General features: G+C 36.3%; 1 protein-coding gene across 1 annotated transcript in view; it reads left to right on the top strand.

Annotated features, from left to right (window-relative positions):
- The window catches only part of ARHGAP42 (Rho GTPase activating protein 42), a 142,136-nt gene that overhangs the window by 40,894 nt on the left and 88,179 nt on the right, over positions 1-13,063 (top strand). The window contains exon 3 of the mRNA XM_036389283.1: positions 8,026-8,087. Within this exon, the coding sequence (XP_036245176.1) occupies positions 8,026-8,087 (62 nt within the window). The remainder of the gene's footprint in view (positions 1-8,025; positions 8,088-13,063) is intronic.

Raw genomic sequence — 13,063 nt, 5'->3', positions numbered from 1 at the left:
ATATGACACTGTTTGTTACGGAATTTAGATGGTTACCCTGATGGAGGTTTGTTTCTGTAAAGGGGAAAGGATTTTTACTTCTAATAGCTGCCCTGTACTTTATGCTTTGCATGTGTCTAGGAAAAAACTTCAGAAAATACCTTGCTATATTTGCTCATTAAGTTTTGCAAAGTGAAAATACTCTTGAGTTAAAATTGCCTCATATGGTATGTACATGTTATACTGTCCTGCCAAACACATCTTGCAGAGCTTTGGGCTTCAGTTAAGCTCAGATCTTGATTTGGTGCCTTTTATGGTTCTCATATTGGCCTGCAGTGTGAGGCACATGTGTGTGATGCTCAGGCAGGAGGTTCCATTCTTGCTGTGGAATCACTGGCCTCTTCTGCTGGTTTGTCTCACCTTTATAGTGTGACAAAACCCAAATGCTTGTGCCTGGTGTATGGCCTGCAATTGAAGGGCTTTGAAACTTTGTGGGGAACACTGCCTAGAAACATACAGGGATCAAATGCTATAAACCAGGGCAGATCAAATGGGAAGCTGCAGCTGAGTATCTGATAGTTTCATTGTTGGTCTTGTTTTCATGGGGAATTTGCAGCACTTATTATCATCTCTCTGTTCTAATACTGTGAAAAGCCAAAATGCTCCTAATTATGATGTGGAGAAAAAATTACCGCTGAATTTACTCTTGAGTTTGCAATGCCTTAACTCAAATGAAATAGAGAGAAGTCTTGGGGTTTCTTTACTTTTAGTTACATGTATTTGAGTAGCTGTACCCTGATGAAATTCTCTGCTTGCAAGCATGTAGTGGAACATGTGATCACATTTGGAGAACATTACATAGACCTTGAAGCATAAATTTGGGAATAAAAGGCCTAATTTTGTAATTTTTCTTGTTTATTCATTTGTGTAATTTCTGTGCAGAAGCTTTAAAACAAGCATTTTTCATCTCTGTCTCTTTGCTGTTATCATACTTTTTGTTCCTGATCTATAATTAATTTTCTAGCAAATTTGGATTTCCTTATTTGGGGTAGCACACTTATTTTCAATAATTAAAAAAATTTGGCAAAATACCTTTCCTCACAGTTCAAGGATGGAATTTCCACAGGAAATAAAGTTACCACTGAAACTTGTGCTCCCTGGCAGATGCTTCAAAATCTGAAAAAGCACTGGATTAAGTCCTTGCAGACTAATTATGGAGAAAATAGTAAGAATGTTCACTTATTGCGTCTGAAATAGCTTCACATTGACTGCTCTAAGAATGCCTTGATTCTATCACAAGAACAGTACAGACCTGACAGGGTTGCCTGTACCTTAGAGTGCCTTGCCATGATGGAAGTCTTCAATGAAATTTGAAGTTATTTGGATTGTAAATTTAAACCACTGTCTTCTGGCAGAAATCATTGTCACTTTGAGAGTGTATTTCCATACTACAGTATGTTGTTGTAATCTTTAAACCTCTACACTTGAATTTTTGTTTCATCCTATGTCTTTTACTACTAGAAGTGCATTTCATGGTATTATAGGAAGGTCAAATAGCTTTTTTTACTGTTCTTGTGGAGGCTGTGGTAAATGTAAACACAGACAACAGGAATGCATAAGGTCCTTATTGCAGATCCATAAAACCTGATACCTAGATTAGGAAGGTAAGAGGAACCAAATGGAGAGGATATAAGACAGCACATACAATAATAATTTCCCAAATTTAAAAGAGATTGAAACCCCATAAAGAAATGAACCATTATCTTGATATTCTAACTTCTTTTTTCACAATGGAATCTTCTAACATAATTCATCTCTTGACACCAATACTCAGCTTAAAGCGTATCTGACATGCTGCAAGCTTGCAAACTGGAATTTACATAAATACTTTAATGATTTTTCTTAAACCTTAGCAAAAGAAAGCAGTTGCTGCATCTCTGTTATCTGGGAATGATACTCAGAAAGGGACAAAATAACTAAGATAAACATTGATTTCAAATTCTGTACTCCTCTCCTATTCTGTGGTCTTTTCTGCTTTCCCAGTAAATATTATTTACAGTACAAAGCTCAGTCTTCCAACTCAAGTTTCTCCAAAAATGTTGCCATTTGGAAATTGAGGGAAGACGACCTAGGGTAGAAATAGTGGAAGAAATAACAGTAGGTAAAGAAAATAGAAAACCTGAGCAATAATTGGGAATCAGACATATCAGACATATGTCTTATTGTCCAAATATAGCTTTTCTGAAAATGTGTTTTAAAAATAAAACCAACAGCTGTTTTCTGTAAGAAAATGTTGCAGTCATCATGCACTACTGTTTTCTAAATTATGTTACAAAGGTGCTCCAGCCTAGTCTACATTAGTTATAAAATGCTTTGACACCGATACTCTGCTTAAAGTCCAAAAACATTTAATGTTTTTTTGCATTTTGCATAAATTATTCATTATTTCTGTTTGTAGACTTAGGTGTTGATCTTTCAGCTTGTTCCCATTGGGCTCAGCTGTAATTCCCTTTAAAGCTCTAGGTAATTCTACACTTTTTATGTTTTATAGGTTAAATTCAGTAGGAAAGTACAGGGAAGAAAGGATCATTAACAAATCAGTCCAGGTCATGACAGTGGTAAAGGAAACCTCTGTTGTATAAATAAGGCTCCATTTAAATTCATAACCAACATACTGAAAGACCAAGATACTTACAGGCTTTGGGAGTCTTTCTGGGAGTCTGCATTCCATTTTGTAATGTGAAAACTTGCCATAGTGGTCATATTTTGAGACATCCAATTTAGTTACCCACTGATAGACATTACAGATCCTCTGTGGCTTTAACATCCACAAATCTTGTTAAGTAGAAATTACTGAGAAAGCAGATGATTGTCTATTCATACCTGTTGTAGCCTGTCAGTGTTACTCTAAAATGTTTGTTTTTTCTATCTAAAAGGAAGCCTTCTGTGGCCACTCTTGTCCTACCTACTGTAACCTCCCCATCACCACCACCTCACATACTTTTTCAATATGCCTTAAAGCCATAGAAAGACGGATGAAAATTTTATTTGCTGTTGTGATTTGTTGAGAAACCGCTTGTCATGGCTGCAGTTAATACTAATCATTAAAAGCTCTGGAAATACAATTGTTAATTAATAACTATTTAGTAATATATTTACTGTAATTTTAGATTTGGAAAAGAAAAATTCTTCTCCCAGCCTTCATGGATCTTATATTTATTCTGCTTACTCACAGAAGTCTATTAAACAAGTGTTAATCCTTAGAAAATTTCCTTATGGGCCATTGGTCTATCTTGAATTCTGTTTCAGTGATGTATTATTTACAGCAAAAAACTCCCCTCTAGACTTTACTACAGTTCGTGCTCAAGCATGAATTCAGGCCAGCTATAGCAAGTCTGTGCTAGGTATGACCGGTTCTGGAGGATGTACTTGACTGACCTTCCTGCCAAAGAGTATTGGGAGCAATGTACAGCACAGTCCCAGCAGTTCCTCATTCAGATCAGGAGGACATAAGGAAATCTCTGACAGTCTTGCTTATTTTTGCTTTTTATACAGCAAGGTGTCATAAGAACATGTGACATATATCTGTACGTATTATTTTTTCCATGCTGGCATTCACGTATCTGAAGATGGTAGTGATATCTGCTCATAATGCAAAAAATTCTTGGTTTGTGTACTTTAGAGTAATTAAAAATTGTCTATGCATCATTTAAGACTGAATGTATAAATGGAAATTAAAGCCACAGTCCACAAAAAAGAACATTCAGTTATATTGTCTTCCACAGTAGCTTTTAATTTCTGTCTTGGGTTGAGCATTACCTTCCAAACTTGGCTTTATGTCTTTCAGTTCAGTATTGATCATGCAAAGCTATTATATGTGTCAAACACTTTGTCCGCCTTTTGTCATTAAATGTAGATGATGCCATATCTATTGCATGTGGCATTTAGTGGTACAGTGTAGCACTGTACTCTTAAATAGTAAGCTAAGGTTGATAGAGTAGCTTCAGTAATTTCCACAGACATGCTATTTTAAGGTGATACATTCTCTGCACAAGTATATAGGAAAAGCTTCATAAGATTTATAATATGCTTTTTTTTTCCTTTGAACAACTGGGTTGATTTCAATGCAGTAAACCAGATTCTATATTAAACTTCAGTTCCTTTTTAATTAAGTGAGTGTAGTTCTTTGTAGAGCTGTACCATGTGTTTGAAATAATAGGGATATTGGAAAAAAAAGAACATTATTGATTTTTTTTTTTTTTGGTAAATAAAATAATGAATAATGGGAGTGCTTTCTCCTGAACAAGGGAAATTTTGCAGCTCGTTGTTGAGCTGGGAACACTCAAGAGAGAGCAGCTGGCAACCTGTTGTGTTTGTGATGAATGAGATCACAAGTGTATATCTGGGTATATATTCAATTGTTTCTACTTATTGGGCGTTGCTTTTCACAGGCATTATTTCCATCATGATACCAAATGTATCTTACAAATCCTTTTGAGTAGCCCTTAAAGAAAAAGCAGACTGTAACACTGTTGGGATTTTTAATATCACCTAATAACTTAGAATAAAATGTTGAGTCAGCACTTCATTTCCTTTAAATGGTCCACCAGTAACAATAATTATTTATGAAAATAACGAAAAATGTCTTTATATTTAATATGTTAGGCTGCATATTGTACTTCATATTATTGGTGTTTTCAGAATTTATTTCTTATCAGCACATTCCCATGACATTTCCTCTTGCAAAATACTTGACTCTTCTTTCTCCCACCCCCTTTTGTATTTACAAAGTTCACTTCAATTCTTCTGTGTCTATTCTGATTAAAAAGAAGAAGATTGAAAAAAATGTTTTAGCATTACTAAGAAAAGATTGTGAATCTGGTGTGTAATGCCTGAGTGTCCTGACAGACAGTGGGCTGCATCTGACACAGATGAGTCTGATTTCTAAATCTTCTGGTTTTCAACTGTACAAAAGGACCTCAAATTATTATTGTTGAAATATCTGTTTGTTTCCTGTTGAGAGCTGTGAATCCAGAGTTAGATGTCTGTGCCTTGTGCCCAGGCTTTGTGCTGAGATCCTGATGAGGGTAGTAGTTGTGGAAGGGAAGGACGCCCCTGCCCAGATCTCCAAGTGTAGATCTGTAGGTGAATTGCCTGGGAGGCCTCACCCCCCTCAGTGACCTCTGTCCTCAGCATCCCTCTGTCTACTCAGCCCCAAACTGAGGTGAGGCAGAGCTGCTGCCTCTCTGCAACCAGAGGGCTCTGTGGGAGAAGGGGGGAGAAAGAAGGAAAAGGGTACACTGGGCAAAGGGGAGCAAGGACTCTTTCCTTCCCTTCCCCCTCCCAGTGCAGCTTCCAGCACAGCCAAAGTTCTCTAGGGACAGACTCTGGATTTTAATGAGGCCACACTGAGTGAGGGCTGTATGGGAAGAAGGGTGTAGTAGCTTGAAGGATCAGTGCTGCAGTAGTCAGGGCTATTGTAGGAGAGCTGGCATGGGTAAAGCCTTTCTCAATGAATGTGGTGGCATTACAAGAACAGAAGAACCATGGGAGTCACCAGAGATGTCCATGTTGCAGAACTCTCTACTGGGTGTGCATCCTTCACTATGCTCTGAATAACACAATGCACAAGTTCTCCCTGTGCAACTCCTGAGCTGGGGAAGGACATTCCATGGCTGGATGTAGGGAAGGATGTGGATGTTGGGCAGCAAGCATCAGAGGTGTAGTCAGTTTTGATGCAAAGGAGTCTCTGCAATCAAAGTCTCATAAGATCAGAGGGATGGTTTGTCTTAGAGCTGCTGAAGAGTGTAGGTTCTGTGTTCTTAGTGAAACTGACCTTTGTAATTCCCCCAAAGGTGAGCCAATGGGTAGAAAAGATGGAGACAGTTTCTCAATCCTTAGCTAAGGCACTGTACAGGTGACAAACTAGTATCTTTGTATTAATGTTAAATATTGAGGAAAATATTGATTGGCACACTTACAGAACATATTTTATATGTTTTTTTCCTGTGGCCGACCTGAATTTATTTAAATCCTAAGCAAATGTTTCAACTCTTAAACTAAAAATCTCTCTGGTTCAGCCTTGAAATTCGAAAGATGAATCAAAAGCTTCTCGTAGTAGTTTTTGTTTCAGGTTTCTTTTACACTCCCCTTCTTCCTCCCCCCCACTCTTCATATCCTCATAGTTTAGCCATGTCTGTCTAGCTAATTGTTTATTTAGATTTTAGCATTTCATATTGGCTACATAGATATTCTTGAGCGTTCCTAGTCAGGTATAACCAACCAGTTTTTAATCCTATTTCTTTACCTGTTGGTTTTTGTTTTGTTTTGCTTTGTTTTCCATGGGATATTATGAGCTGACTAGGAGATTGGGTTAATTCAGTGGATATCAAACTGAAAATCTTGATATCAACATAACTGACAAAATCTTCTGACACTTGTGTTCTCAGGGAAAAATATTAAAGGAAAGGACTCAAGTTCCAAGTAGATGTACAGATCACTTACAGTGTATTTGGACTAAACCAAGAACTCATAATGGGAAAAAAAGAATTTGTCAGCAAACAATGACTTAGAAGTCAAGATATGCAAGTGTAGCATCATAGTTACAAAAAAAAATTAGCTATGTAATTTCTTGCAGAAGAAATTGGAGCAAACAGCAAAGTGTTCTTAAACTGTTAAAGTTAGGAGAGAGAAAGGAGAATGCAAGGGTGACCTCTGCAAGGTCCAGATGGTATAAAGAATATAAATTATTTTGGAATGGTCCAAAAACTAAGTAACATTTCATGAATGCAGACAAGGCAGCTAAGGCAAGCCAGATAATAGTTCCTTCTTAAAGGATCTATTCCAGTACTTTCTAGAAAATGTGCTTATTTCCTTAAATCTTTTAGAGATGTTGAGAAGGGATAAAACCATATTATTGGAGACTAACACAGAAAACATTTAAGAAGATGAAAAAATAACTAAGAGGTGGAGTTCCACTAGCATACTGTCAACGCTGTATGTTTGTTAACTGTGAAGAATTTTTCATCCTGTTCTTTTGAGAAAATCTAAGTTTTGTTTCCATGTTTGTTTTTTACGTCTTTCAAAATGATTGTGATTGCCTCAAGTTTATTGTGAGAAACTGTATTTAGCAATTTGTATTCCGAGTTCAGAGCTTTAAACCACAACATGTAGCATCCTGTCACTGGTAGCAATTACTGCTAGTTGCATCAGGGGAAAGTAAAAACAGATACTTAGCTCTCTTCACATGATTGTTCTCTGGGATTGTCACTGATGGGATTGTGATGCTGAATCTAAGTAACCCCTATGCCCTTGAGAAAGTAATACAAATGGAAAGAAATACTTTTCTAGACAGGTTTGCTTACATGAGAATGAAGTCTTAAGAGTTTTCAGAATGTTTTCCTCTTTCTTGCCCTCTTAGGGTTAATTCTTGTCTTATGTTTCCATTGACTCTGCTTCAGCTCTTTGACTTCTATTTGAAAACAATTTTGAGCAAAGACTCTGTCACAGTTGTAACAGAATTCAAAGCTTATAAATCAATCATATGTTTGAGTCACCTGAAACCTTGTCCTTGTAAAACATAAAGCCAAAGAGCAGGTAAATCTAAACACTTGGCATTTCTTCTAAAATGTTGAGTGTCAAATATTTACCCAAATATTTTTAATAGTTCTTTCAAATACTTGTTCTCCCACCTTAGTGGGAGAAACTCAATTATTTTCTTTCTGCTCCTGGTATGCTAAAGTGAATTTTGTGGCTGAAAGCAGAATTCTTCTATTTTGAGACTGATCTTTCCATGTTTCAGGAAATTCAGTTTGCCATATTCCATTAAAAAACTATGTTTAAAATACAGATGACTCTTAAGACTCATGTTCTTTTTCTTCGTTCTTGACCTGCTGCCTGCTTCAGTCTATCTCGTTTAAGGCTACTGATTGCATTGCAATATAAGAGAAATATTTTATCAATGTAGCTTCAATCCAGATAATGGACTCACCTGGTCTTAAAATCTCATTTTAAGCAGAACATTCTTTTTCTTTGTTTTCCTTTCAGCCCAGTCATTGAAGGAGTTTGCTCGGCTCCTGATTGCTGTTGAAGAGGAGAGAAGACGACTGGTAAGTTTGCTGGCAGTAATCTTCCATTGGACCTCTCCTTGAGTAAAATAGTACACATTTTTCTATTCTCCCTGAAGTGGTTTTTTAAAAATTTTATTTCTGTAGTAGAGGTTAAGTACATCATAAGAATTATTTGGAATTCTTACACAAAGGCAGAAATGTACTAGCACAAACTACAGCAATTTTTATTAAACAGTTCAACCAAAGATGTTTGCATCAATTTAAAAATTGTTTTCTCTCTGTTTCCTACCTTCCTACTCCCTGACCCAAAATAAGCTTTGAATCCTGGTGTACCTTTCCCTTCCTGCAAAAAGCTTATACTGGAGATGGAGATCTGTATTTGTATTTCATGAAATACTCTTGAGTGTTGTACAGTGAGTGTATGCTAGTAATGCAAGAATTTGAGAAGTGATAAGAAAAGAAAGTAAATTCATTACCTGAGAGAAACTCCTGTAGAATACATTATTGATCAGTCTGGCTAGAGTCATCCATTGATACAGTGTCCTTATGCCATTTGAATCTGTTGTTTGCTTTAATTTTTGTATTTCTATTCAAATATAGCTTTGTTAAAGAAGTTTTAAGTGTATTTTTATGGAACTATTTAAAAAAAATCCAGGTGAGCAGTGAAGCTATTTTTGTCCTTCCTTGGGAGTCAGTCATGAATAAGGGAGTGAGCTAAGAATTAACATCAGTAGGGGGATTTTTAAATATTGTGAAAGTTTAACTCACTCTAATCCATCCAAAGATTATGTCTGTGCCGGTTTTCCTTTCTCTTATGGGTACTTAGAACACTGAGGTAAGGCTTTTGTGACTCAGTTCAGAATCAATTTACTAATTCAGAAAAAAGTTTATATAAATTTGTCTTAACCTAGAAGTAAATAGCCATAGAATTGCTCTCCCACTATTTCTGTTTATATAAATATTTTAAATTAGCAAAGTCATAGCATTTATTAAGTACAATTGCATTGCTAATATTACTTAAATGTATGAAAGTATAATTATTTTTTTACTTCATGCAAAACATTTTTTCCTGGGTAGCTGGGATAGTGAGGTGACTGTTCTGTACTTACCACCTTAAAAGTAGGTTAGCAGAACACTTAGTAGTTCCTTAGTTAAACAATGTTTCAAAATTGATAGCTCTCCAGTTTAAGTTAAAGATTGTTATGAGCTAACTATTAGGAAAAAAAAAAGCAATGAATAGATGAGGGTTTTATTTTTCAAACTCATTAGTCTTTCATACTATGTAAAAAAAATCCTATTATTTTCTCTCATTTCTTTACCCTCTTTTTTTTTCCCTCAGAGGAGTCACTACAGTTTTCAGTTTTAGAAGTTTATGGCCTCTCTTTGGTTTATAATTTGATCTTGCCATATAATGTTTTTGTGAAAGATGTAGGAAGGACTTTAGCATAAAAGAAGGAAAAAAAAATTAATATTATTGAGTGAAAAAAGACTAGTCAGATGGAATAATATGTTTTGTTCTGTATCAATATGGATTCCATGGGAATGCATGGATTGTGTAGCTGAGTGTGGTAGGTTGACCCTGGTTGGATTAGCAGTGCCCACCAAAGCTGCTGTGTCACTGCCCTCCTCGTCTGGGCAGGGAAGAGATAATTTAAGGGAAGGTTCATGGGCTGAGATAAGGGCAGGGGGAGATCACTTGGCAATCACTGTCATGAGCAAAACAGACTCAACTTGGGGAAATCTGTTTAATTTAATGGCAAATCAGAGTAGGGTAATAAGAAGCAAAACCCAAATCTTCAAGAAACTTCTTCCGCCCTTCCCTTCTTTTGAGGTTTTACTTTAATCCCAGTTCTCTACCTCCTCCCTGCCAATGGCAGAGAAGGGCAGGGGATGAGGGCTGCACCTCCTTCCTCCCCATGGGGAGGACTCCTCACACTCTTCTCTTGCTCCAGTATTGGTCCCTCCCTTGGGGGACAGTCTCCACAAACTTCTCCAACATGAGTCTTTCCCATGGCTGCAGTTCTTCATGACCTGCTCCAGTGTGGGTCCTTTCCACAGGATTGAGTCCTCCAGGAATAGGCTGCTCCAGTGTGGGTTCATGCAGGGTCTTCATGTATGGAGAAGCTGCTCTGGACAGGAAATTATTTGTATCCACCTTTTTGCTCAGGTTGGAATAACCTCATTCACTTCCCATTCTCTGTCCAGAATGAGAATATTGAGGACACACAGTTTTCATGGTAATTATATTTGCATAAGAAAATTTATCAGACTTCGGATTTCTCTATGTTTAAAAGGTTTGAGCTGCCTGTTAGTGGAATTTGTTTAATTATTACTGGAGTAAAAGTATCACCTTTGTCAAAGATGTGGATTTTTTATTCCTCAGTGTCTTACTGCAGTTTTCTACATGTCGTCATAAAATCCAGAGGTCCCTGTGAGGATCAGTATGCCAAGTAGATTCCTAGTATAAGGTTTTTCCTTGAGAAACTTGTAATTTAACTGTGGAATCTTGAGAGCACTTTTGCTTGCTTCTGAGGAAGTTTGGAGCATTATGCATATGTGACAGTGGTCACAGGGGTCTTAGGATGAGGGAAGAGATGTAGATCTGACTCCATGTAACAGAAGGCTTGATTTATTATTTTATGATATATATTACATTAAAACTACAGTAAAAGAATAGAAGGAAAAGTTTCATCTCAGAAGGCTAGCTAAGCTAAGAATAGAAAAAGAAAGAATGATAACAAAAGGTAGCTGCCTCAGACTCTCTGTCCGAGTCAGCTCTGCTGCAATTGGCCATTAATTACAAACAAGCAGATGAGACCAATCACAGATGCACCTGTTGCATTCCACAGCAGCAGATAACCATTGTTTACATTTGTTCCTGAAGCCTCTCATCTTCTCAGAAGGAAAAATCCTAAGAAAGGATTTTTAATGAAAAGATGTCTGTGACATGCATACACTAAGATTTCTCTGCTGGAAGCACTTAAAGTCAGCCAATTTGCAGCTTAGTGGTGATACTAAAGAAGGTTCTCAGCTGATAGGAAAGCTTGAGACATGGCATGAAGGTCTTTAAGAATTTAATTTCCTTCTGCGTAAAGAGAGAAAACATGCAAAAGTTATTTTTAAAAGCTTGTTCTTTCTGACATTTTGTAGAAGGCTTGGAGAAAAACATCTAGGCAATGTTGTGGCTCTTTTTGGATATACTTCATCATACTACTTTCAACTTTCTTTTAATTCTTGTAGCATGTGATAGTAAAAGACACTATTGTCTCAGTGAATGCAGGATGTATGAGAATATGGAGTGACAGATATTAATTTTGCATATCAGCTAATGGCCTTGTTTCCCTGCCTTGAACTTTATTTTGTTAAATTATGAGCATACATATAAGTGCATTAATCAGGTTAGAATATGAAAAGTATAAAAAAGTTTATATTCATGTGACCGATTTATTTCCAATCTGATGTCTATTAAATTCTTCATAAGTCAAATTATATTTTTGTCTTACCGAACACAATATTGGAGTGCTTGTCCGCTGATTGTATAAATGAAGTGTTTCCAGTGGTCAAGGAAATAGTTTGAGAAGGTGTTTAACAAGGCTTCTCTCCTTCCAGCATAAAGACCCAGAAGAGCCAGAAGTTGTTTTTTATTCAGAAGAAGCTAATGAAACAAGACATTATGAATGGTATTATTAGGAAAAACACTGAAGTATAAAGTCAAATGAAACTTCATGTCAAATAAATATTCTGTTTTGTAAGGCCTTGTGGCCATTATTACTGGCAGCAGTAATAATATGGTGATTATTGCAAGTCAGCTTCTTTTATCCTTGTCTTTTATTTCTTGATGCTAGAAAATTGAAGAGTAGTCAGAAAAAACAGAGGCCATGCACCACACATTTCCCCTTAAAAAGAAAAGAAAGGAAAAAATAACTCATAAGATAGCTTCTTTTATGATGTACAGCCTTAAGTTTTGATGACGTCTGTCATATTGTGGTGGTGTTAATTTAGTGATGCTGTTGGTAAATGGTGCATTAAAAAATTCCAACTAAACAGCACTACTCTTGAGCTTCACATGTACTGTAAATTGGATAAAAAGTCAGATTCATCCCCACTGCATTTCCAGTGACTTCAGCAGCAAGCCATCAGGGATGTAGAATAATGACCTCTATTTCCTGGTGTTGATTAGGGAACAATAGAGATGCTGTAATTTAATCCCATGTGAATGTTTGAATCTTTATCAAGGGTACTTACTTAAAATAATTTCTGTCCTCTTTCACTGAATTTGCATTCTTTCTGTTAAATAAGTGATATATTTATTTTACAGATTCATATTTTATTTATGCTTCCTATTAATTTTATATTGTTATTAAAATTAATAACAAACAGAAATTATCTGGGAGTAAAACAAAATGCTACTTCCTTTTCCTCTTGAAGGATTATTCTGTGTTGTCATCACTATAGATGAACTGGTTCATGCTACTGGTCCTAGAGATCCACTATGAGTTTGGAGCATTGAATGAGTTCTTTTGAGTGTCAATGTTATCTTGCTGGAACTGCCTGATTATTTCTGAGAGCTTACTGAATCCAAGACTGAAATAGGTTCTTAATTCTTAAATTCCTTGCTATTTATCCAAGGTTTTTTTTTTTTTGGTTGCTGGCAGGTGATGAATGGCCCCAGAGCTTTTTCTCTCTGGCATCATGAATCAGTGAGATTCCTGACCAATATTAAATACTCTAGGGGATATATAAAAATTCTGTAGTGGATAGTTTTGTACTATGCTCGATGAATATTTTTCTTTATAAAGTCTGCTTTTTTTGTATCTAATAATCTTCATGCTTCAGACAGTATCTCATTTTTGTGGACTTTTTTTGTATTAACTGGATGTTCTCATTGTGGTTCTGTATTTGCCCTCACACAAGGGGTCTGATGCTATCTGCTTTCAGGGAAAGCATCAAAATATTCAGTTTCAAAAGCTGCACTTGAAGAAAAATAAATGAGTTGTTAAAACCAACTATCCATG

Source organism: Molothrus ater, chromosome 2 (genome assembly GCF_012460135.2).
Source record: "Molothrus ater isolate BHLD 08-10-18 breed brown headed cowbird chromosome 2, BPBGC_Mater_1.1, whole genome shotgun sequence".
In the NCBI taxonomy this organism is placed as follows: domain Eukaryota; kingdom Metazoa; phylum Chordata; class Aves; order Passeriformes; family Icteridae; genus Molothrus; species Molothrus ater.
The sequence above is the reverse complement of the archived record's forward strand: the minus strand, read 5'-3'. Positions and strand labels throughout refer to the sequence as shown.